This window comes from Schistocerca cancellata, chromosome 4, assembly GCF_023864275.1.
Source record: "Schistocerca cancellata isolate TAMUIC-IGC-003103 chromosome 4, iqSchCanc2.1, whole genome shotgun sequence".
In the NCBI taxonomy this organism is placed as follows: domain Eukaryota; kingdom Metazoa; phylum Arthropoda; class Insecta; order Orthoptera; family Acrididae; genus Schistocerca; species Schistocerca cancellata.
The window spans coordinates 504,668,862-504,696,659 of record NC_064629.1 but is presented as its reverse complement, the minus strand read 5'-3'; the positions used below and the strand labels follow the sequence as shown (position 1 = coordinate 504,696,659).

Sequence of the window (27,798 nt, the reverse complement as noted above, 5' to 3'; positions counted from 1 at the left end):
TTTGTAGCATTGTTCTTTTGGCAGTCTGTTTTCACTTCGTTAGTTGAAAGTAACAAACCTATAGCATACATTTGTATAACACCACACCTATGTGTACAAATGTACTCTAACTTTCAACTAACGAAACGAAAACAGACTTCTAAAAGAATAGTGCTACAACCTCCGAAACGTCCTTTTACATGCCAGAAAAATGTTCTCCCATACAACAATTTCACGCGTTAACTGTAAAAATAGAAAAAAAAGCAACACCAGTACTGGGCTTCGAACTCGTGACCATTAGCACGACGATCGAACGCTCTATCAGCTCACATACCAGAGACCTTCACATTCCCCGCTCACAAATACTGGTTTCCCGTAATCCGTGGTTCTGGTGTTACTTTCAGTTACCATTTACACATGTTAAACTGGACGACAGCACACAGCACGAACTAAATCGGTGTTTTGGTTGATACTCTATCGACACACAACGTTTGCTACCGAACTGGGTGTCTGACGTCTGAACGTTTGGGTGTTAGGATGCTAGGGGAAGACCAAAGTGCAATTAACTGACTATATCCTGTCGTATTACTCTGCAGGCCATGGAACGCTTAGCCTCTAAATTAGGTAATCATCGACCTAGACAAATATTCAGTTGTATATCCGTAGGTTTTGAAACAATTCTTACAGGACATACAAAGAACATTTTATTGATAATTTAGATAAATATTCATTCATTTGGACTCAATTTGGAATATCCTAAACGTCTACCAACGGCGATTTACTATTTCTTCTTGTGTTAGCAGTAGGATTTTTGTAGTATACTAATACTATGTATTCTGTGTTCCATTTTCGTCTCGTTACTCGTTTTAGTATACTCTGATTGTAAAACTTGTTTTAGGTCGAATCAGTCCTTCGTTAGTCCTATTTTACATTGTACCTGGATACAACTTCAAATAATGTCACTATGAATTGTCAAAACTAATTATAATATAACATGTCCTCTGTGTGGATGGCTGAATGACACGTTCAGAAAGATAATAAATGAAAAAAAAAATTATATACAGGATGAGTTACGTAAGACGTAACACCACTTTTATTTCCGGAACGGTTACACATGTCGAAACGCGGTTTTTGGTAAATGTTAGAGCCTCGAGGCGCACGTATGTTTTTGTTCGGTAAATGTTTGTTGCGCTGGTATCAACTGAGATATTAAAGTAAGTACATTTCTTTAAATCTACATCTATATCTACACTCTGAAAAATCACCGTGAAGTGCATGGCTGAGGGTACGTCCCATTGTACCAGTTATTAGGGTTTCTTTCTGTTCCATCACGTATGGAGCGCGGGAAGAGTGTTTGAATACCTCCGTGCGAGCAGTAATTATTCTAATCTTATCCTCACGATCCCTGCGCGAGTAGTATATTCCTAGAGTAATCATTTAAACTTGTTTCTTGAAACTTTGTTAATAGAGTTTTTCGGGAAAGTTTACGTCTGACTTCAAGAGTCTGCCATTCCAGTTCCTTCAGTATCTCTATGACATGGAACCGTATACTTTTTGTAACTGCATTAGATAGCTCTTGAGAAGACAATTACTGTGATATAACGTTCGTTGAAGTTGACATTGAAACCTGTCGTAAAAAAAATCGAGAAATGCCCTAGAATGTGAGAGAGCACGGTGGCCGGAAACAGCATTTGTGGTGCAAACACTGCCAAGCATGCGTCTGGGACCAGGCTGCGTTGTTGTATACCGTAAGGTAGGCCTGCGCTACGAGAATAAAGCTGTATTTCCGCTTGAACCAACTCACGACCTAGATTCGGGTTCACCTACGGATGTTGTTTATGGAAATACGACATAGGCAAGAACCTAGTGCATCACAAAGTGTTTAGGAAAACTATTTCACATTTGTGTAGCGTCCCAGATTTACGTGAGCTGAAACAGAGAAATCAGCTGTACATTCTTCAAAAATAAAAACGTCTTATACGCTACAAAAAGCAACTACTGTATTAAATATATAAATGTTAGAACGGAGATTTGACCTATCTTTTCCTGAACTTGGCTGTGTGATACTTAGAGGTAAAATACATGCTGTCGGACAACTATCTCTACCTTCACTTCTCTAAGTTACATCATATGCGATACATTCGTTGAACTAAACATTTTATTAAAAACACTGTGGTGACCACATGTACACCGCAAAATACATATTATTCTTAGTGAAACGTTGTTTCATGCTGAACGTAAGTGCATAATGACAGTGTTACCACCTACCTGCAATACACGCTGTCGACTTATTTGACATTGCAGTGCGATTTCGTACACACGTAAATGAAATAAAAAATTTACTAACGTTGATTTGGCAACCACTCAAATCACATAACATAAATTTTGTCTTAAAAAAATAAATTTGTCCTTTACTTAAGCATGTGTTCAAACTGTTGACCATGGACTGAAAGGAACATGTTCTATCGCCGTTCGAAAGAACGATACTCAGATGTAGTTACAGTGGCTGATATGGTAGAGCATGCACTGGCGATTCAACGACACATATCGTTTGGTGTAGTTGGGGCTTCGTCGTAGACTGCATCTTTGAGCGCTCCCCAAGGAAAGAAATCAAGAAGAGTCAAATTGGGGACCTCTCAGACCATATGACAAGATAATTTCGTCCTATCCAACGTCCAGGAAAGTTCTCCTTGAGTATTTGGGTTGCAACAGGGGACGAGTGAGCTGGAAAACCGTCGTGTTGCAGCCACATACACTGTCGAATATCCATTTGTACCTCTTCTAGAAGAACCGGCAGAATGTTAGAAAGTGTGCGTGCGAAAGTCCATTTAGAACGCTTGAAGTGAAGTAAGGTCCCACAACGTAATTTCCTATGATGCCGCACCATACGTTTACACTACACGGTCGTTGATGTTGCACCTGACAAAGCCAGTGTGATTTTTCAGCTGCCCAGATGTGCATGTTATGCAAATTTACATTAGTGTGGTCTGTAAACGTTGCTTCATCGGTAAATAGCACACGTTGGAAAAACGTGCGGTCGTCTCTCAGTTGCTGAAGGGCAAACCAACAAAACTGTGTACGACGTTCGAAATCATGGTTGTCGAGTGCCTGATGTAGTGATAGGGATGGAAACTCTGTCGATGCAGGATACGAATGACACTCGTCTGGCTGCTTCCACATTCGTTGGCAATATGTCTCGTACCAGTGTGCGGATTCATTAGTGTCGTAGCCAGAACAGCTTCTTCGTGTTCTCTGTCAGTTGTAGTCTCCTTTCTTATCCTCTTTTTGACGTTCAAGCAGCCTGTCTGCACTAGCGTCTTAATAATCGGTGCAACTGCCTGGCGCGTCGGACATGGCGATCCGGATAGGTAGCCCTGCACTGCTGTTCTCTTTCTACGGCATTTCTTCGTAGTGTAAATGTAGTATATCAAATTTCTCCTCATTGGTGTACATGTCTGCATGCAAGGAATGTTGAAGCATACAAAGTAACAGGCAAATGTGTTGACATTCTGACATAACGTAGCACGAGAGCTCTGCCTGGTGGAGTTTGCACCGCTAATACCGATTTCGGCCACCGTGCTCTCAAATTTTAGGACATTTCTCGATTTTTTTACGATAGGTTTCAACGTCAACAGTAACAAAAGCTACACTCCTGGAAATGGAAAAAAGAACACATTGACACCGGTGTGTCAGACCCACCATACTTGCTCCGGACACTGCGAGAGGGCTGTACAAGCAATGATCACACGCACGGCACAGCGGACGCACCAGGAACCGCGGTGTTGGCCGTCGAATGGCGCTAGCTGCGCAGCATTTGTGCACCGCCGCCGTCAGTGTCAGCCAGTTTGCCGTGGCATACGGAGCTCCATCGCAGTCTTTAACACTGGTAGCATGCCGCGACAGCGTGGACGTGAACCGTATGTGCAGTTGACGGACTTTGAGCGAGGGCGTATAGTGGGCATGCGGAAGGCCGGGTGGACGTACCGCCGAATTGCTCAACACGTGGGGCGTGAGGTCTCCACAGTACATCGATGTTGTCGCCAGTGGTCGGCGGAAGGTGCACGTGCCCGTCGACCTGGGACCGGACCGCAGCGACGCACGGATGCACGCCAAGACCGTAGGATCCTACGCAGTGCCGTAGGGGACCGCACCGCCACTTCCCAGCAAATTAGGGACACTGTTGCTCCTGGGGTATCGGCGAGGACCATTCGCAACCGTCTCCATGAAGCTGGGCTACGGTCCCGCACACCGTTAGGCCGTCTTCCGCTCACGCCCCAACATCGTGCAGCCCGCCTCCAGTGGTGTCGCGACAGGCGTGAATGGAGGGACGAATGGAGACGTGTCGTCTTCAGCGATGAGAGTCGCTTCTGCCTTGGTGCCAATGATAGTCGTATGCGTGTTTGGCGCCGTGCAGGTGAGCGCCACAATCAGGACTGCATACGACCGAGGCACACAGGGCCAACACCCGGCATCATGGTGTGGGGAGCGATCTCCTACACTGGCCGTACACCACTGGTGATCGTCGAGGGGACACTGAATAGTGCACGGTACATCCAAACCGTCATCGAACCCATCGTTCTACCATTCCTAGACCGGCAAGGGAACTTGCTGTTCCAACAGGACAATGCACGTCCGCATGTATCCCGTGCCACCCAACGGGCTCTAGAAGGTGTAAGTCAACTACCCTGGCCAGCAAGATCTCCGGATCTGTCCCCCATTGAGCATGTTTGGGACTGGATGAAGCGTCGTCTCACGCGGTCTGCACGTCCAGCACGAACGCTGGTCCAACTGAGGCGCCAGGTGGAAATGGCATGGCAAGCCGTTCCACAGGACTACATCCAGCATCTCTACGATCGTCTCCATGGGAGAATAGCAGCCTGCATTGCTGCGAAAGGTGGATATACACTGTACTAGTGCCGACATTGTGCATGCTCTGTTGCCTGTGTCTATGTGCCTGTGGTTCTGTCAGTGTGATCATGTGATGTATCTGACCCCAGGAACGTGTCAATAAAATTTCCCCTTCCTGGGACAATGAATTCACGGTGTTCTTATTTCAATTTCCAGGAGTGTATATCACTTCTCAAGGGCGATCGAATGCTATTATGAAAACTATACGGGTCCATTTTTTTTAAAGTACTTTCTTCAATATCTCCGTTGATACCATCGCTAAAAACATTAATTAAACAAAAAGTACGTCCCCCTCGACGCTCTAACATCTGCCGAAAACCGCGTTTCGGTATGTGATTCACCCTGTATATTGTGAAAATAAATGGTATTATAACATTCCCTTGTGGAACCCCCGAAGCTACTTTTACGTTTGAGTATTTCTAAATCTACGTCTACCGAGCGAGGTGGCGCACACTGGACTCGCATTCGGGAGGACGACGGTTCAAACCCTCGTACGGTGATCCTGCTTTAGGTTTTCCATGATTTCCCTAAATCGTCTCAGGCAAAAGCCGGGATGGTTTCTTTGAAAGGGCGTGGCCAATTTCCTTCGACATCCTTCCCTAATTCGAGCTTGTGCCCCGTCTCTAATGACCTCATTGTCGAAGGGACGTTAAACTCTAATCTCCTCCTCCTCCTCCTCCTCCCCCCCCCGCCTCCGCTTCCCCCCCCCCCCCCCCGCCTCTTCCTTCTCCTCCTCCTCCTCTTCCATTGCCTCGCCCAGGCAGCGAGATGGTCTATCGCCGCTTGAACTCAGTACTGTAGGATGTGTGCACTTGTGAAGGAACAGGTGTCATCTCAGCACACCGTCTGCTGTACCCTTTGCGTTTTGCTGCAAATTAGTGGCATATAGTACGTAAGAATTTGGTTTTAGGGCCTAGCGAGGTGTTTCGGCTGGTGCAGAGGTCATCTAGTTGTTTATAAGTGAAATTACGACTTAATATAGTCAATCTATACTGTTGTATTTATTGTGGAGTTAGCTGACTCTACGTCATCGTACGATACCAGACTAACAGGCTCAGTAAACGACGTGGTGCAGTGTTCAAAGCATTTGCATGATATTTGTAAGAAGTGGGATTTAAATCCCCGCTAGGCTAGCCCGATTTATTTCCATGGCTTCCCAAAATCGCCTCAAGTGAACAGTTGTATAGTTTTTGCCACAATACAAGAGGCAGTTCGTTCGTCTACGTTTTCTCAAGGGCTTAGTATCCAATCTATTATGACACTGATCTAGATAGGACGCTTAACTCCGTCTCCCTCTCCCCCTTTCCACCTCCTTCTTCTCTTCTTTTGCAATAGAACTGAATTCATAACAATTTGCAGTATTCACATTTCGGCCAGTTTTGTTATTGGCCAATATTTGTCATGTACGTAGTTACGTAATGTACGTTTCATATCGACGAATTTAACGAACTAGGACATTAGCTGCACGAGAACGAAAGACAGCACATCCTCGATATTATATTTCTACAGCTGCATTTATGCTCATCAAACAGTTTACAATGGGTGACGAAGTGAATAGAATATACACTCTCGGATACCGTGTAATGCGGAATCAAGCACTAGATGTCACGAGAGGCGGACCCGCCAGTATAAAAGTAGACGAGGGTCTTATGTCGTCAGTAGTGAAGCAGTAATACCAAGATGCGTCTATCAGGAGACCTCAATAACTTTGGGTGTGGACTACTGATTAGATGTCATCTAAGTAACAGATTCATCAATGATGTTTCAACCTTTTTAAAGTTGCCCAAGTCGACTATTATTCATGTGATTGTAAAGCGGGAACACGAAGGGACAACCACAGCTAAATCAAGATCAGACTGACCTCGTGTACTGACGGACAGAGACCTTGCTGAGAGTAACTGCAAAAATCGAGTGAAATCAACGGAAGGATACATTCGTGAGTTCCAAGTTTGCTACCAGCAGTCCAGATAGCACAATGACTCTGCGTAGGAAGATAAAAAGAATGGGGCACAGCTGTCGAACAGCTCCTCGCAAATCACACATTTCTGTATTCACTGCTAAGTGACGCTTAGGCGGTGTAAGGTGCAAGGCCACTGGACAGTAGATTGACTGCAAACGAATGATTTGGCGTGATGAATCACGCTATATCCTGTGGCAATCCAATGGAAGCGTTTGGGTTTGGCGAACGGCAGGAGAACTTTTACGTGCCATCATGTGTACTGTCAACAATGAAGTACAGAGGAGGTGATGTTACGGTATGGGAGTGACTCTCGTGGTTAGGGTATGGTCTACTTATTGTGCTTAAGAACACACTAAATGCGGAGGCATATGAACGCATTTTACAGCACTGTGTATTGCGTACAGTAGAGACTCAGTTCGGAGACGATTGTTATTTGTATCAGCATGAAAATGCACCTTGTCATAAAGCAACATCTTCGAGGCAATGGCTTTGTGGTCAATAACTTTCATGTAGTTGACTGACCTGCCCATGTTTCCGACCTTAACCCAATGGAACACCTTTGAGATGAGTTAGAGCATCGACTCCGTTCCAGACCCTACCGTCCAACATCACTACATTTTATGCTTTCGGCTCACAAGGAAGAATGGTCTGCTCTTCCTCCACAGACATTCAGACACCTCATTCAAGTGTCCTCAGCAGAGTTCAAGCCGTCACAAAGGCGGACAGACACACGCCATATTAATGTTTACCAGTAAGTGTTCGGATACTTTTGATTAGATCGTGTGCTACTACCATCCATCCTTCCTCTGTTTCAGTTGCAAATGTTCAACGGAAAGGACAACTGTTGGGTAACCTCTATACAAACTTGACCATGACTTTGCTGTAATTTGCGTTTTTGGCATTTTTTAGTAAACTCAGCGTGGTGCATAACTCCTCTCTTGCAACGTGTGTCGCTAGAATCAGTCGTGGATTTCCGTGACGACATCGCGCAGCCTAAACAAACTTGTGACGACAGGCTTTCTTTCTCGAATCTTTTCTGTCCGCTCTGTTGATCTTACTGGAACAAAGAATTTCTGATACATAATGTTGTATAGTAGGACATACGTGGGTGAAGGAATAATTGCGCTTGAAATGCTTCGTTCGTAGGACGGAGCTCTGGGTGCAGCCCATAGTGCGAGCAGACAACTACGCATGGGTCTCTATAGGCAACGCATATCCAAATGGACTTAGATGTGTACATAGTCCAGTCTTACGAGCTCAGCCGGTACAGAAGGAGTAGAGTTTAACGTTCTGTCGATGAGGACGAAATCGGACGGAGTACAACGGAGCAGGAGACTTTCGGTGTTGGTCTTTCCAAGGGAATCATTCCGACATCAATATTAGTCAGTTTAGAGAAACCACAAAAACAAAAACCTGCATGGCCAGATCTGATCGCGACCCGTCTACGATGTGAGTCCCGTGTCTCCGCTATTAAGTCATTTCAATCGGTACGGCTACAGAACTAGGTGTTGTAGTGGTAAGACAATTGACTCATATTCTTGAGGAAGGCGGTTCAAATCCCAATCTGGCCATCCGGATTTTGATTTCCTGTGATTTCCCTATATCGCACAGCGTGAAAACCGAGATGCTTTCTTTGAAAGGGCACTACCGATTTCCTTCCCTAACCCTCGTAGTGTTCCGTCGCTAATGACCATGTCGTCTGCGAAACGTTAAACAGAAGTTTTTTTCAGTACAACTACTAAATGCAGTTATATTACTAAAGAAATTAAAGAAAAACAAGACCATTGTTGTTGTCCAATATACTAATGTACGTATTTCTGTGTATGCTCGACGAATAATATTTCCAGGAAATAAAAGTATAGCACACAGACCTTCCTGTGTGATTTAACTTTAATTTACGGCATATAAATTTTAGTTTCAGTTTCTTCTCTTTTACGCAACAAACAAATATTAGAACTGTAGTGTTATGAACTGATGAAGCATCACTCGTCCGGTGCCACTGTGGGTTCCTTGGTTGCTTTGCGGGATCGGGGAGTGGAACTGGAACATGCTAAATATTAGTTCACTTTATTAAAAGAATGATAAAAATGTTTACTCAGCTTTGTACAATCCACTGCTACATGAATTTACCGAATAACTGCAACTATTCTTGAATATTTAAGCATCACTTGAAGCACAGATTTACTAAACTGTTCTCTTTAAGTACAAAGTTCACAAAACTCAGAATGCGAAGCTGGGGGAAAGGGTGTAGCTACGCTAGCTCCTCGTCGTTGCAGCATGCCGCGAGACATCGATATGTTCTGCGAAATCGATGCGAGTTGTCAAATTTTCTTATGGCACCGCGAACTTTGTACGATACCACACTTAACCATTTCCACTGTACGTTATTGTTAGCTCACTGATTTGCTTTCGGTCTTTTAAGGCATACAAGTTTTATTTTCAGTTTCTTATATTTCTATAACTAAGAAACATTAAACATCGGATATTCCCAGCATATGTTATCGTTAGATCACTGATTTGTCTTCGGTCAAGTTTCTAAACATGTATGTGGAATACCTGAGATACAGTCGATGAGCACCATGTTTGAAACTGAAAGGAAGATAAGGGCTTAACGTCCAGTAGACAGCGAGGTCATTAGAAAGGGAGCACAAGCTCGAGGTCATTAGAAAGGGAGCACAAGCTCGGATCACGAAAGGATGGGGAAAGGAGTCGGCCGTGCCTTTCGTGATGAACCCTCGCGGCATTTGCCTCAATGTACTTAGGGAAACCACGGAAAGGCTAAATTCGGATGGCCGGACGGGGATCTGAATTGTCATCCCCCCGAATGCGAGTTCATTGTGCTAACACCACTTTTGGGAGGTGTGGATATTTAGTGAGAAAGAGTGTTCTGTGGAATACATTTTTGCTGTGGTGTTACGGAACTTCCAGAGATACTTGATGAGACGCATGAATTAAAAACTGGTCCCTCAAACCCGACTCGATTAGTTGAAGATAAACTGTAGTAATGCATTACAGGTGGAACGACTTTGGTAGTCCTCTGGTTCGAGGTTTTATGAAGTTGTATGAGGTTGTTTCTGTTGTATCCTTAGAAACGCGCTTCATAAGTTCGAGTGAAATAAAATACACAACCTATTATTTCCGCGCAAAAAGAAGAAAGAAAAACCTATAAGAAAATGGCTATGATGTACCAAGCCATGCATCAACGTTCCTCCAAAATCTGTGACCACTGTCTTAACTATTACCCTCCCTCACTCTGTGTAAGTTCACTGAAATGTTCGTTTCCTTGAGATTTTTTCACCACGCTGGTTTCATATAGCTTCAAAATTAATATAGGTTCTTATCCACTTAAACTAATGCTCGGAAATCGACAGACACTTTGAAAGTCATACATTTCTTTATCTGTAAGAATTAACTGGACCGTTTTATGCAGACTGAAACTTCTCATTAAAATTAACTGTTGACTGTGCATGCAGGCTGAAACTTTTCATTAAAAGTAACTGTTGACTGTTTCTGGTACTGTAATTTATTTAGCTAAAACCAGCATTCGTTGCGTAGTTGAAGAAATCTTGTTAAACTGTAATTAATTAATTTTGAATTTCTCATGCTTTCAGTGAAAAATAAAATATTTTTGTTGCTATATTTCAGATATCTTGCACAACAGCATTAGGCTGTGGAAGACCTATGGGTCAACATATCTCGTCTGGCTTGGTACCCGACCATTCATATTCCTCATAGATGCAAATGAGGTTGAGGTAAATGTCTCATTATAGTAACATGTGATATTTTCATGCAGCTTAACTTAGCGTGAAGTTTTACATTGTCATTTTTTTATATTGATCGGTGTAGCTAAGAACGTCCATGTACGAATTTTCCCTTCATCATATGTGATAAAACCATCTTTCTGGAATTTCAAATGCATTTCAAGACGTTTATGATCATCTCATATAGACCTATATCATTCAATTTTCTCTAACGTCAGTACATTAACAACACAACAGAAATTCCAGTTTCTATTGAAGTACGCCCACAGGTACATATGTACAGATTCACCCAAAACTTTATGGTCAAAACTATGCAGATGCTTGCGAATACAAAACTGAGTACTCTGAGGTAAACAATAATGATCACATATGCCAATCAACAACTTACAGCAACAACTTCAGATAACAGCAACAGTTCAAATTGACGACCGTTCCATTGATGGATGCTTATTTATTCATGTTCCCTACACGATTCAACATCATCTCGTCCAGTTATATTTTGCGAACAGTTCTTTATAGAGAGCCGTGACTAACACTCTGTGGCGTGAACTACACTGTTTCTCCAACATTTATGTCTATAGCAACAGATATGTTCGTCAGTTATACTCTTAAGTTGAGGGGAAATATTTACAAGCGTTCAAAACCTGCTCTCTGCAATTAAAAATTCACATAAAAGGTCTTGCAGTTTTACTAAATCAACTGTCAGAAACTGAAACATATGTTAATGATTTAGGCATTCTGATTAGATGAACTGGTCCTGCCAATGTGAAATATACAGGGTGTCCATTGTCGAGTGGCCAATATTTGGAGATACAGGGTGCACTCTGCCCTTATGAAGCCAACTGAGGAGCTACTTGATTTTGAAGTAGTGGCTTTGGTCACGAAAAGTGACAACAGCCAGGAGAATGGTATGTTGACCACAAGCCATAAATATCCGCATCCAGCTATGCTTATTGACTGAGGATGACATGGCGGTCAGTCAGTACCATTGGGCCTCCAGAGACCTGTTTGGACGGAATTTAGTGTAGTTATATGTGATATTAAAATGGTTTCTGAGACAGAACACACATAATTTATTTATTTAGCATCCAATAGATCACACATGTGATACAGGATTTGTCATTTGATTACACGTAACACATAACAACACATACACATAATAAATGGACAAACATATACAAACAGCAAAACAAATTACATACACATAGTACATAAGTAGTGTACGAGAACTTATTACACAAAAACAAAAGTATGTGCTCATGATAAACAATTATATACATTGTTGCTTATTTTCTGTATTATTCAATACACTGTCAGGTTTACACATGTACAGCAGTGAATAATAGCACAGATCAGCATACAACAAGCTGACTTTTACTCACTTGCTGTTTATTCTACATCAAGATGCTGCTTTCTAGAGAGTTATAGAAAACCAAATATGCCCAACCCAATTAACTGCCTTTTGTTCTGCAATATATCTCCATAAGGAATCCCATTACTTAAAGAGACAAATCAATGATTGTTTAAAAATGTTATCTGTATCGTGATGCAAACTCTTAACCTGCTCAGTTTAGGTCTGTGATGAAGCACCTTCTGGATGCATCCAACTGGTCATATACAGGTTGTTACAAAAAGGTACGGCCAAACTTTCAGGAAACATTCCTCACACGCAAATAAAGAAATGATGTTATGTGGACATGTGTCCGGAAACGCTTAATTTCCATGTTATAGCTCATTTTAGTTTCGTCAGTATGTACTGTACTTCCTCGATTCACCGCCAGTTGGCCCAATTGAAGGAAGGTAATGTTGACTTCGCTGCTTGTGTTGACATACGACTCATTGCTCTACAGTACTAGCATCAAGCACATCAGTACGTAGCATCAACAGGTTAGTGTTCATCACGAACGTGGTTTTACAGTCAGTGCAATGTTTACAAATGCGGAGTTGGCATTTGATGTATGGATTAGCACGGGGCAATAGCCGTGGCGCGGTACGTTTGTATCGAGACAGATTTCCAGAACGAAGGTGTCCCGACAGGAAGACGTTCGAAGCAATTGATCGGCGTCTTAGGCAGCACGGAACATTCCAGCCTATGACTCGCGACTGCGGAAGACCTAGAACGACGAGGACACCGGCAATGGAGGAGGCAATTCTTCGTGCACTTGACGATAACCCTAATGTCAGCGTCAGAGAAGTTGCTGCTGTACAAGGTAACGTTGACCAGCCACTGTATGGAGAGTGCTACGGGAGAACCAGTTGTTTCCGTACCATGTACAGCATGTGCAGGCACTATCAGCAGCTGATTGGCCTCCAAGGGTACACTTCTGCGAATGGTTCATCCAACAATGTGTCAATCCTCATTTCAGTGCAAATGTTCTCTTTACGGATGAGGCTTCATTCCAACGTGATCAAATTGTAAATTTTCACAATCAACATGTGTGGGCTGACGAGAATCCGCACGCAATTGTGCAATCACGTCATCAGCACAGATTTTCTGTGAACGTTTGGGCAGGCATTGTTGGTGATGTCGTGACTGGGCCCCATGTTTTTCCACCTACGCTCAATGGAGCACGTTATCATGATTTCATACGGGATACTCTACCTGTGCTGCTAGAACATGTGTCTTTACAACTACGACACAACATGTGGTTCATGGACGATGGAGCTCGTGCACATTTCAGTCGAAGTGTTCTTATGCTTCTCAACAACAGATTCGGTGACCGATGGATTGGTAGAGGCGGACCAATTCCATTGCCTCCACGCTCTCCTGACCTCAACCCTCTTGACTTTCATTTATGGGGGCGTTTGAAAGCTCTTGTCTACGCAACCCCGGTACCAAATGTAGAGACTCTTCGTACTCGTATTGTGGACGGCTGTGATACAATATGCCATTCTCCAGGGCTGCATCAGCGCATCAGGGATTCCATGCGACGGAGGGTGGATGCATGTATCCTCGCTAACGGAGGACATTTTGAACATTTCCTGTAACAAAATGTTTGAAGTCACGCTGATACGTTCAGTTGCTGTGTGTTTCCATTCCATGATGTGAAGAGAAGTAATAAAAAGAGCTCTAACATGGAAAGTAAGCATTTCCGGACACATGCCCACTTAACATATTTTCTTTCTTTGTGTGCGAGGAATGTTTCCTGAAAGTTTGGCCGTACCTTTTTGTAACACCCTGTAATTGCATACCTCCCTCTATTTGATAGCAACAGTAAAAAGATGTAATTTGAGAATTTATTTATGGTTGCTTTGTTTCAGACTATTCTCAGCAGTCCAACTCACATTAAAAAATCTATAAGTTACAAGTTTGTAGAACCATGGCTCGGACAAGGACTTCTTACCTCAGATGGTTAGTTACTTTAATACTAATTACTTGTACCATGTCATTATGTACAGTTTTTACAGGAGGTTGAGCAACACCTCAGTTAAAGTAAATTTGAACTTGAAAATAGCACAAGTTGCTCACATGAATCGTGTCACATAGTTAGATAAGAATAATAAAAAATGAATTTAGTTAAATCTTAATTTGAATACCTATCAAAAGTTAATATGGAGAAAAACAGAAATTATATGCAGAACCATTCGCTTTACTCATTGGATTTAATCACTTTAAGTACTTACAGAAATATTTGCCCTTACACAGTGTGTCTCCACATTTTACAGTGAAAGATAGATTTTGATTTGTTAAAATGTACTAAATGGATGTTTTAAAGAGAAACATGAATGATCTGTTGTGGGTTGGCAGGAGAGCCAACACCGTGTTACTAGAGGAAGCCGAAAGGCACGCATTTTAACTCACGCTGGCTGGCGTGAGGTCTGGAACAGGACAAAGAAATTATAATTTAGAAAAAACGGACGTAGCTGGTGGAATACTTAACTTTAATCCATTAATGGTGAACGTCGCTTTTGACAGTACATAATTACAGTATCAATAGTAACTGGTACTGGCGCCTTGCTAGGTCGTAGCAAATGACGTAGCTGAAGGCTATGCTAACTATCGTCTCGGCAAATGAGAGCGTATTTTGTCAGTGAACCATCGCTAGCAAAGTCGGTTGTACAACTGGGGCGAGTGCTAGGTGAAGTCTCTCTAGACCTGCCGTGTGGCGGCGCTCGGCCTGCAACCACTGATAGTGGCGACACGCGGGTCCGACGTATACTAACGGACCGCGGCCGATTTAAAGGCTACCACCTAGCAAGTGTGGTGTCTGGCGGTGACACCACATGATCAGTTTTTATTACACCATTTTCTCTTCAACTCCCTTATACTTAATACCAAGTCCAAAAGTTTAAGATTATAAGGCACAATTTCTGATCAGTGCTTAACTTCAAGAGCACCTTCAATAGCACAACGTCAGTCTGATGCTGTTCCTTGCAAGGTGTATGTACCAAAGGCTGGAACATTTTTAATTTTTGACTTCAGGATGTCTTCTTGCAATATAATTCATGGCTTTTAAATTTTCATTCTGTTGACGACATCCTTAGAGGTGTTGAAACTAAAGTAAATGCAATAAACAATTATTTGAAAGTGGTTGACTCTGTTATTTCTCCCTTAAAAATTGTACTATGGGATGGACCTGGTCAGCCAAAATGGTCACAGAATCCTTGGCAGTAATGCCACTTGCAGAGTAATCATGGGGCTCATAGAGTACCATGATATGGCTACCCAAATCATCACGAACCACCCTGCCATGTTTCACTTTTGGAATTTAAACTCAGCCAGAAGTTGAAAAAATTGTGAATGAAGATTCATCCAGTCAAATGACTTTTCTCCATTGCTCCATAGCCTAGGTTTTATGGCTATGTTTTCCTCTTATGGGCATTTGCATCACAGATGAGTGGTTTCCGAATTCCAGATTGCCCTCCAATTCACAGCCTATGGAGCTCCCTTCATGTTGATTTGGTGCTGACAGGGTTTGCAAGAAGAGCATTCAGTCCTGTAGTGACTTTTGACTTTTGCAGCTATCATCCTCTTAGTTTTAATCACAATACTCTCCAATGTTCATCCATCATGATCACTCAACACACACTTTCATCCTCATTGTGACTTAGTGGCTGATATTTTTCCATTTTCACTGTATGCAGTATAAATCTTTGATACAGGGTCTCTTGAAGTGCCAAACACTTCAGCTACCTTGGATATGGAAACACCCACCATTAGGGTATGTACAGTTTGCCCATGTTTAAATTCACTTAGTTTAGACATAATGACTCCCAACTATACAGTATACTGTTCTGACCATGACTGACACTTGCAACATGTTGAGTACATTGCATAGGTACCATTCGTTGTTCAATACAACAGTGCAACTTAAAGACTTGGCTAGAATCTGCATTTATGTTCAAACATGCATTTCTTGCAGTGTTTCCTTATTTCTGTCCAGTCCCAGTATTACGTTATTGGCTGGGAGACCCCAAGGGGTATATCAGCTTCCTCTGCACACAACAGCAACTTGCCAGGCTGTATGTGTGAAAGTTCTGTCTTAGATGTATCTGTCAGGTGTTGGTGACTGTAAAAAGTCTGTCTATAGTGTGGTGACGTGTTCGTGTTTGACAGTGATCAGAGGAGAGAGAGGGTGAAATCCAGTGTCAGCGCATACGGAACTCCTTGTGAATACTAAAGTGACTGCTGGGCTTTAGTCACCATCTGTGTAGATCACCACAAACTATATCACATGATCTCACTTCATGAAACACTGTGGAGAGGCTGGAAGTTTAATCCAGGACAATGGCACAAAGTCAGGTGATCAGGAACAATGTCACAAACTGTCCTTTCATGCTGACCAAATAGTAGGGGTGAAAATTTCTTCCATTATCAGGATTAATACCTGAGTACCTCAAGTAAAGCCCCACCACACAGGTGTGCTGTAACAATTTTGGCTAGGTAGATGAACTTATGGTACAGTGGTATTGTGCCTCAATTAATGAAATAAATGACATTTTTGTAAACAGATATCCTTGTGTTGGCATAATAACATCAAATAGCAGTATCCAAGTTTTGGTGAGGAATCAGTGTATAACAAGCTCATCTGCAAATATAAAAGGAATAGAGATTTCCGACTTTAAACAATTGCTGTGATTGGGGATATTGAACCACAAATTGTTCATATCTCAAAGAAGTCGCCATTTAATTGCACCCAGTGTGTGATTATTTCAAATAAATATAGTCAAAATGCTCTACAAAGCCTATAGATGTTGTACTAAGTGACATGTATCAAAGACTTGTAGGATGAAACAAGGATTATCATTAATGGTTTGAGGTTACTGTGACCACTTGATATTTTCACAAACTATGATTATCACCAGATGATGTGAAGGTTACTATTCATTATGGAGTTTTGAGAACTGATGCCAGAGCATAGAAGTCTGTGCATGTTGACACGTTAACATGTTAGGTACGCCGTACATCCCATGAGCCCAACAGTGGCTTCTTCGTTTGGGTGGAGTCAGTTCCCTGGGCCTGGCAGTGTACTTTTCATCTGGGTTAAGTTAATCCACGTAAACTGAGACAGTACTTGTCATTCAGACAACATCATTGTATGGGAATCGCTGCAACAAGGTTAAAAAACAAATGTAATTTTAATAAAGTTTATTAAAATATTGTATACAAATATGGGGTTATGCATGTATTAAAAAACACAAACCACCTCTTTAGTTAATTTTCTAACTGCATTATGCCTGACTAGTTTTTTGTTTGTCTTCTAATGTTCAGAACAATATCAGTGCACTTTATGCACTTTTCCTTCCTTTTTGTCCACCTAGTGTCTGCTTCTTTGTGTATCAATACTGCCTGGAGTTTCTTCATGTGAATTCTGTGACACTACATCTACCAACTTTTTCTGAAATATTGTGATTGACACTTTCTGTCCCATCATGTCTTTGAATACATCAAATACATTCACAACAGTGATGTTCAGAAACAGATTAAATCGTAACTTTTGATCCATTTTATTGTCTTTCTCAGTTGATCTGATCAGAAAGGTGAATGGCAGTTTCTTCCTTATTGTATTCAGTGACCATTTTTAGCTTTTGTAAACCCCTAGTCTCATTGTTACATTTCCATGTCACTGAAATACATGTGTGAGCTTCCCCTCCCCCCCCCCCTCCTCCCTGCCAATGAACCATGGACCTTGCCATTGGTGGGGAGGCTTGCGTGCCTCAGCGATAGAGATAGCCGTACCGTAGGTGCAACCTCAATGGAGGGGTATCTGTTGAGAGGCCAGACAAACATGTGGTTCCTGAAGAGGGGCAGCAGTCTTTTCAGTAGTTGCAGGGGCAACAGTCTGGGTGATTGACTGATCTGGCCCTGTAACACTAACCAAAATGGCCTTGCTGTGCTGGTACTGCGAACGGCTGAAAGCAAGGGGAAACTACAGCCGTAATTTTTCCCGAGGGCATGCAGCTTTACTGTATGGTTAAATGATGATGGCGTCCTCTTGGGTAAAATAATACGGAGGTAAAATAGTCCCCCATTCGGATCTCCGGGCAGGTACTACTGAAGAGGACGTCATTATCAGGAGAAAGAAAACTGGATCGGAGAGTGGAATGATCCCTTAATCGGGCAGGTAGGTTAGAAAATTTAAAAAGGGGAATGGATAGGTTAAAGTTAGATATAGTGGGAATTAGCAAAGTTCTGTGGCAGGAGGAACAAGACTTTTGCTCAGGTGAATACAGGGTTATAAATACAAAATCAAATAGGGGTAATGCAGGAGTAGGTTTAATAATGAATAAAAAAATAGGAGTGTGAGTAAGCTAGTGCAAACAGCATAGTGTACACATTATTGTGGCCAAGATAGACAGACATGAAGCCTACACCTACTACAGTAGTACAAGTTTTTATGACAATTAGCTCTGCAGATGACGAAGAAATTGATGAAATTTATGATGAGATAAAAGCAATTACTCAGATAGTGAATGGAGATAAAAGTTTAATAGTCATAGGTGGCTGGAATTCGATAGTAGGAAGAGGGAGAGAAGGAATCATAGTAGGTGAATATGGATTGGGGGTAAGAAATGAAAGAGGAAGCCGCCTGGTAGAATATTGCACAGAACATAACTTAATCATAGCCAACACTTGGTTCAAGAATCATCAAATATGGTTGTATACTCGGAAGAATCCTGGAGATACTAGAAGGTATCAGATAGATTATATAATGGTAAGACAGAGATTTAGGAACCAGGTTTTAAATTCTAAGACATTTCCAGGGGCAGATGTGGACTCTGATCACAATCTATTGGTTATGAACTGTAGATTAAAACTGAGGAAACTGCAAAAAGGTGGAAATTTAAGGAGATGGGACCTGGATAAACTGACTAATCCAGAGGTTGCACAGAGTTTCAGGGAGAGCATAAGGAAACAGTGGACAGGAACGGGGAAAAGAAATACAGTAGAAGAAAAATGGGTAGCTTTGAGGGATGAAGTAGTGAAGGCAGCAGAGGATCAAATAGGTAAAAAGACGAGGTCTAGTAGAAATTCTTGGATAACGGAAGATATATTGAATTTAATTGATGTAAGGAGAAAATATAAAAATGCAGTAAATGAAGCAGGCAAAAAAGAATACAAACGTCTCAAAAATGAGATCGACAGGAAGTGCAAAATGGCTAAGCAGGGATGGCTAGAGGACGAATGTAAGGATGTAGAGACTTATCTCACTAGGGGTAAGATAGATACTGCCTACAGGAAAATTAAAGAGACCTTTGGAGAAAAGAGAACCACTTGTATGAATATCAATAGCTCAGATGGAAACCCAGTTCTAAGCAAAGAAGGGAAAGCAGAAAGGTGGAAGGAGTATATAGAAGGTCTATACAAGGGCGATGTACTTGAGGACATTATGGAAATGGAAGAGGATGTAGATGAAGATGAAATGGAGATATGATATGGCATGAAGAGTTTGACAGAGCACTGAAAGACCTGAGTCTAAACAAGGCCCTGGGAGTAGACAACATTCCATTAGAACTACTGACAGCCTTGGGAGAGCCAGTCCTGACAGAACTCTACCATCTGGTAAGCAAGATGTATGAGGCAGGCGAAATACCCTCAGACTTCAAGAATAATATAATAATTCCAATCCCAAAGAAAGCAGGTGTTGACAGATGTGAAAATTACCAAACTATCAGTTTAATAAGTCACGGCTGCAAAATACTAATGCGAATTCTTTACAGACGAATGGAAAAACTGGTAGAAGCTGACCTCGGGGAAGATCAGTTTGGATTCCGTAGAAAATTGGAACATGTGAGGCAATACTGACCATACGACTTATCTTAGAAGATAGATTAAGGAAAGGAAAACCTACATTTCTAGCTTTTGTAGACTTAGAGAAAGCTTTTGACAATGTTGATTGGAATACTGTATTTCAAATTCTAAAGGTGGCAGGGGTAAAATACAGGGAGCGAAAGGCTATTTACAATTAGTACAGAAACCAGATGGCAGTTACAAGAGTCAAGGGGCATGAAAGGGAAGGAGTGGTTGGGAAGGGAGTGAGACAGGGTTGTAGCCTCTCCCCAATGTTATTCAATCTGTATATTGAGCAAGTAGTAAAGGAAACAAAAGAAAAATTCGGAGTAGGTATTAAAATTCATGGAGAAGAAATAAAAACTTTGAGGTTCACCGATGACATTGTAATTCTGTCAGAGACAGCAAAGGACTTGGAAGAGCAGTTGAACAGAATGGACAGTGTCTTGAAAGGAGGATATAAGATGAACATCAACAAAAGGAAAACAAGGATAATGGAATGTAGTCAAATTAAGTCGGGTGATGCTGAGGGAATTAAATTAGGAAATGAGACACTTAAAGTAGTAAAGGAGTTTTGCTATTTGGGGAGCACAATAACCAATGATGGTCGAAGTAGAGAGGATATAGAATGTAGACTGGCAATGGCAAGGAAAGTGTTTCTGAAGAAGCGAAATTTGTTAACATCGAGTATAGATTTAAGTGTCAGGAAGTCGTTTCTGAAAGTATTTGTATGGAGTATAGCCATGTATGGAACTGAAACATAAACGATAAATAGTTTGGACAAAAAGAGAATAGAAGCTTTAAAAATGTGGTGCTACAGAAGAATGCTGAAGATTAGATTGGTCAATCACATAGCTAATGAGGAGGTATTAAATAGAATTGGGGAGAAGAGGAGTTTGTGGCACAACTTGGCTGGAAGAAGGGATTGGATGGTAGGACATATTCTGCAGCATCAAGGAATCACCAATTTGGTTATTGGAGGGCAGTGTGGAGGGTAAAAATTGTAGAGGGAGACCAAGAGATGAATACACTAACAGATTCAGAAGGATGTAGGTTGCAGTAGGTACCAGAGATGAAGAAGCTTGCACAGCATAGAGAGCTGCATCAAACCAGTCTTAGGACTGAAGACCACAACAACAGCAACAACAACAACATGTATGAGGTTCTCACTAGCATGCGGGACTATCACCTGAACCGAAAGGCCAGTAAAATTGGCTCCACACACAATGTGTTAAGGTTTATACAAGAGAATATTAGCATGGAACAAAGACATTTTAAATAGTCATTACATACTGTATTAAAGATCATTTAAAAAAGTCTGTGTGTACATTTCTTTGTATTAACTACTTTTTTAATTTGTTTTCCATTTACATATACACCTACAGTATCATTAATGCTTGCATAAAGGCTATTATCATTTCCCATGACAGGCAAATGAGCCTGTTTTCTGCATTTCACTCTGTGCTGAGGAATAAAGGTTTTTAAACAAACTTGTTTGACTTTTTCAAGGCTTATTCACTTAAAGATTGAATTTATTTCTTCTTTTTATCTCATTGAGTACCTAAATATTTACAAATTGTGGTACTGTAGAGATGCTATCATCTACATATAATATGCATACTGGGACTACCAGTGTAATAAATTCCATTTCACTGTATACAGCAGAGCAGGAAGGAACATAGGACACGAGAAATTAAAGACACATGACACTTGTCACGTAGTGATTAGTTGGTTACATCACTCTGACACAGCCCCTCCCCCAAAGTATGGAGCACTGGGGATAAAAGCATATTTGAATTTTACCTTGCGACCAGTCTGTGCACAAATACCTGCACATGAAAGACACACAACTACACTCGGTGACACAGCTGGTTCTGACACATGTATATGTTCACGCAGTTGTTGTAACAGCTGGGGAAGCTGTTGCTCATCTGACAGTGGTGAGGGGGCAAGGAATTATGCTGGCATGTGCAAGAGCTTGCCACAAACCATCTCAGTGGGTGAGCACCTAAGATCCACTTTGAAATCCTTGCATATTCCTAATAGCACTAGTGGTAATGTTGGAGTACAAGTATCATTGTGGCACATTAGTGTGGTTTTTGAAGTGTGATGCCTTCTCTCAACTATGCTGTTGCTTTCTGGGTGGTTGCTTGTGATCCAGTGGCACTGGAGCCCACACAGTTTTGACAGTTCACTGAAAAGGCTGATTCTAATGATTGTCCTTGGACAGTAGTCATTTGAAGAGGGCTGCTGAAATGTAACAACCAGGACTTGATGAATGCCCCAGTGGTAATCTTAGTGGATGTGACCCTGAACAGAACTGTCTCTGCCTACTGTGTACATCTGTCCACTGCCATGTAGATGTATCTGTAATCTTCAGATAGGAAGGGAGAGCAATCTACTTTGATGTGGGTGTGGGCAAAATTCATTGTTGAAGCTGGAAAATATCCCACATTTTTGTCTATATAACATCTGATCTTGCAGTGTTGGCACTGTAAGCATTTGCAAGCCTAGATGCGCACATCCTTCTAGGTAGAAGGTTACACAAAATTATGTCATCTGTTTGGCTGTGGCACTGGTTCTGGGTTGTGACAAATTGTGGTTGTTGTCAAAAACTATGTTGAAAGTGAGGTGTGATGTAAAGCCTTGGTTTGTTTGCAGATACTTCGCATCATATTTTTGCCATAGGCATAGCTCAGTGGGTAAGTGCTTCAATAACAGTTGAAGTTGTTGATCAGAAAACTGAGCACAGATGAGCTCATTGTAGTTCACAACCAGTGCTAACCCACTTATGCAGGAAAAATAATTGGGTACAATCTTATTGGCACCAGGAATGTGGTGGATGTCAGTTGTACGCTAGAAAATGTATTCGATGTGTCTGAGCTGGCATGGAGAACACTTGTCACTGATCTTTTTGAACAATGAAAGATTGGATCTGTGGTCCCTGTAGGTGGTGACAGCATGAGCTTTGATCAGAGGGTGGAAAAGGCAAATGCTTTCATAAATTGCTAAAAGCTCTCTGTCTAAGTTCTCCAACATATTTGATGAAGTAGCAATTCTTGGGAGAAGAACTCAGTGGTTACCATTGTCCATTCACCTCCATTTTCCTGCATTTATTTATTTCTATTTATCTTATTGATATTGCTTAAGTTCCTTGTGTATTCTGTATTTACATTGATAACTGTATCTTCTTTTAATTGGTTGTGTATCACTCTCCATGTTGCATACCTCCTGATGCAGCCTTGTCTAGTAATAATTTTAATTTAATTTTATTTTATCAGTTTTGTTTATTAATAGAAACTGTTATGCAGGCATGCTATTCCTATTTTGTGCTAAAGGTTTTCCTGCCTACTCCACTGTTATTTATGTACTGTTCAATTTTTACTTTTTCATTGCAAAGATGTTACTTAGTGTATGTTTCTACTTCAGTCTGGATGTGTTACTTCTCTTCCAATGTTGTCTGCTAACATTTAACTTCTTTGGTGATAATACTCTGTAAATGTCTGAAGATGGCCTTGTTAGCCAAAAACCGGTTAACAATTAAAGTATATTGTAGAACAAAAGCAAACTGGTGCTTTTCATTTATTTGCCTGAGTGTTCTCGTGATGAGACTAAGGTGGTGTGGCATGGGAGCCACATGTGTCTCAGCTGCTGCAGTCTGTAGTTGCAATATTTCTAACTGCTGAGCCAGCTTCTTGATGGTGGCGTGGAGAGTTCACAGGTCATAGGGAATGAATGATGGTCTTTGGGCAGGGACGGCATCACAGCAAAACAGCAGTGCATTGGGCTAGTGTGAGATGCCTCAGCTAGCCTCAGAATGAGCAGAAATTGTCATGGTAGTCACAGTGATGTGTGAGTTGAGCAAGGTGTATGTTCTATCAGCAACTCAAAGCAACTTGCATTATACCTGCCCTTCATGAGCAATTAACGTTAATGTGACTTTAGGTAGTAATTGTTGTTGCCAAATGTGTAGCAGCAAAGCATCTGAAATGATATTGGCATCAGTTATTCCACATGGATGTCTCCACAATTTAGATTATATATTTTTGCCCCATCTCTCATGGTTCAGGATTTGTATCAGTCCTTTATCCATTGCTTTTGTAAAATGAGAAATCAGTGCCATGTTTAGATCATTGTAGCCAAGCTGGAGAGGGGAATCTAATATAATATTTGATACCATTGCAACAGCTCAGTGATCAAGATTATTGATCACTAAGGTAAACTATTGAAAATAATCACTGATTTTCTGTTGAGTGCAAATATTCTCCATTATTGTAGACGAATATCTGGTTGATCAGGCACAAATGGCTGGGTCTGTATTTGAAAATGCAATGCAGAAGGAGCAAGAGTTGAAGAACAGAAAATCTTTTGCCCTCAAAAGTGGTACTGGGACCAGTGAAAGAACTGGGAGCATATTCACATTGGGCTTAATATCATATGACACTCCTGTATTACTGTGTGAAACACTGATCTGTGACTGCATCACTGTATCCGATGGCATGAGCGGCGTGCTTCATACCATGATGTTCAGAGTCAGATCAGTGTGTGGTGCAGAATCCAGTGGTTGGAGCACTTGAGATGGGTGCTGTGGAACTGTGATCTTATTTTTAATATCCTGGATGGCACTGTCAGTGGCGCAGAGTAGGTTATGCACAGTAGTCATTGTGGCACATATCTGCACAAATCATGGCAGATAACATATCCACAAGAATCCAGTTTCTTCTTTGGGGTCACAACTCATGTAGGTAAACTATTGTCTACATGTAATATGCGTACATGGACTGACTACGCATAAATTACACAGACATAAAATACATGTGCATAAACATTGGCATAAAAAGCAGAACAAGAAGCAACAAGTGAGAAATTAAAGACATAGAGCACTTGTTACATATTTATTAGTCTATTATGTCACTTCCACAGTACTAAAATATTTTTAATATAGACAGAGACATATGTTAATTTCATAATAAATTTTTAGGAAAAATGTCAGTTCTCAGTAGTTTACATGGCACATCTTCTGTTTCCTTTTTCTTTCTGGACAGGTAACCATTGGCGAAAACATCGTAAGATAATCACTCCTACATTTCATTTTAAAATTCTTGAAGAATTTATCAATGTTTTCAACTCAAACGTGGATGTCATGATCGATTTGTTGAAAAAGAAATTAAATGGACCAGCATTTGATATTTATTCTTATGTCAACCTGCTTACCTTGGATATTATAAATGGTAAGTGATAATGTCTACATGACATTTCTATACTAGTTGGAATGAGGACTAGACACTAAATTTATACTTATTTCTCGTGATTTTTCAGAAACAGCAATGGGAGTAAGTTTCAATGCACAGATCAACAGCGACTCTGAATATGTCCATGCTGTTCGAAGGTAGGGCACATAACTGTCAGCAATCTGCAAACACTGTTCACTTACAGTCCTGATAATGACAAGCACTTGGCAAAGTTTAAGTTCCATGTTTATAAAAGTATTTTCATAATTTCATGTTAATTTAGCATTTAATGAGTGTTCTTTCATCATAAATTAATATTTCATTATAGGTCTTTGAGCACTGTATGGGTTATGAATTGGTGTTCTTTGACAAACATCAGTTTAAGACTGTCATACAATCAACTATGGGTATAGGAGTACAAAGTACAGAATGGAAATTAATTGCTGTAAGAGTGTTTTGGTTATGCAGTGCGGTAGTTTAGACAATTTATAGAATAGATGTGCTGAATGTAAATGAATTCCTATTGACAAGTTTTGGGTACCTAACCCAGTAACTTAGACTTTACACATGTAGAGAATGGCAGTTAATTCCTATCACAGTGTTTCACAGTGATGCAGAAATTTTATTGAAGACTGGTACCTAATGTGTGCTATTTTCTTCTTAGTCATGGTCCGAGTGAGCACTTTGCTTAATGAAAATTTTCAAAATGTACTGCAGAGCAAAAGTGAGCCAAGCCATTACATTTTTATTTGAATAAATTCACTAAAGTGAATGGAACAACTGGGGATGAAGTCAGTTAAATATAGTGACAAGAAATGATGTCAATGAAATCAACTCATAATTTTTTTTCATTTGTCATGACATATTCATTACATTGCAGGTTTAGGAGTTACAGATGAATTTCACTGTTATCATTTCATCTATTCAGTATTCATTGGTGCTATTATAATTTTATTTCAATGGGTTTAATTAAGTTGGTGAATATTCCACTGGAAGATTTCACTGTTAGAGCTGTTTCTCTGGTGGTGCTATGGCTGAAGGAAGAACCTCTATCATTTTTTTCACTAAACAGAAGGAACATAAAAATGATGTAAAATGTTTGACTTTGTCATTAATGTGTGTTCAGATGATGTGATTGGTTAAGACATCTGCTTACAAACTGCAAGGGCTATTAGCATGAATCCTGATCCAGCACCAATTTTCATTTATCATTATAGATGTACTACATCAGATTTTGTATCATACCATCATAAATGCTAAGGAAAATTGTATATCTTGAATTGTGAACACAATTCTAGTGAGAACACATTTTCATTTGACCTTGGAGAGATAAAATTTCTCATGACTGACTGAACATATTTCCAGCTGACATGGTCTTGTAGTGAATGTATGAAATGTGACTATTCCCAAAACACTTTGGAGTTACACTTCCTTCATCACATTATGACACATCTTTTGGCAAGTAAGGAAACATTATCTTCTGAAAATTTCAAACACCTGGCACAACTGAACTGGTTGATTTAATAGTTTTCTGCTCCTACATCATTATCTGCCAATAATACTAAAATTTTATTTAGATACTTTTGTAATCTAGCCATAGTACATTCCTTCTACAGTCAAAGATGAATGAGCAAAATGAAGTTAACTGTGACTCATGAATCAGTGTACATAATGTATTTTCATTAGTGCCTGAAGTTCCATAAATCTTTCATTGTAATTTTTAAAAAGTTATTCAGTGATAAGGATGAAGAAAATGCACCCACTTAGCCTTCAACTTATATGCTATTACCATGGATGTGACAATGACAGACAAAAATGTGAGCATAAGCTTTTATGGATTTTCAGTTTCAGTAAAATCGTAGTTATGTGACTGTTTTGTTGTTTTGTGGTAACTGAACAATGTTTTTCACACTGTTTCAAGAGACTTTAATCATTCTGCCACGTTTTCTAGTGCACCAGTGTAGCCACAGAGCTTACATATTAATATTTCATCCTATGCCCAATACTACTAGTAAGAAACAGCTTTTGATTGTGTAAAGGGACTGAAAAATAGGCATCTAATTCATTTTAAAATTACATACACAGTTCATCCTTCCATGAAATACTCAAAATGTTTTAAGGAAAACATGTGGTAGCATTTTAACTGAAAACTGTGTTATGATATAAAATGTTAAGAATATGTATCAGAAATAAAAAATGAAAATAGAGGTGGGCATATACTTTGAAATAATGACTTCATTAATGGTACTACCACCACAACACTACAATTGTATATTTTAAGTTTGTCTTAATTAATGAAAAAAAATATATTGGATATTTTGCCAATTAATATGCTATGTCTACTACTTGGCTTATGAGAGCATAAAATTTAACAGCTAACTTAATTCGTGTGTTTTACATCTATAGATTTAAACTGGGTTTAACTGAACCCATGTAAATAGGCTCTCAAGATTAATGCAGTGTATCAAAACCAGACGTATTTGTCAGAGGGAATTATGCACAGTCCTTAAAAGTAGAAGATAGGTTTACTTTCCATCTGTCAATCACTGATTTAAGTGTTTCAAATTGACCAGCTTTGGACAGTGTTGCCCATCTTCAAATCATTTGTAGTAGTTAAAGGGTAGCCAGTCTTAACCCTACAGTAGCCACACATGGACTGACAGTCCACATAAATGTATTTTTTTCCTTTTCCTTTACTCTCTTTGGGCCAGGGAATCACATGAATGA

The 27,798-nt window shown here is 40.6% G+C and overlaps 1 protein-coding gene across 1 annotated transcript in view; it reads left to right on the top strand.

Moving 5' to 3' along the window:
* LOC126183489 (cytochrome P450 4C1-like) overlaps positions 1-27,798 on the top strand; it is a 242,223-nt gene that overhangs the window by 149,861 nt on the left and 64,564 nt on the right. Inside the window, exons 4-7 of the mRNA XM_049925522.1 lie at positions 10,493-10,599; positions 13,870-13,960; positions 24,886-25,071; positions 25,160-25,229. Of these exons, the coding sequence (XP_049781479.1) occupies positions 10,493-10,599; positions 13,870-13,960; positions 24,886-25,071; positions 25,160-25,229 (454 nt within the window). The remainder of the gene's footprint in view (positions 1-10,492; positions 10,600-13,869; positions 13,961-24,885; positions 25,072-25,159; positions 25,230-27,798) is intronic.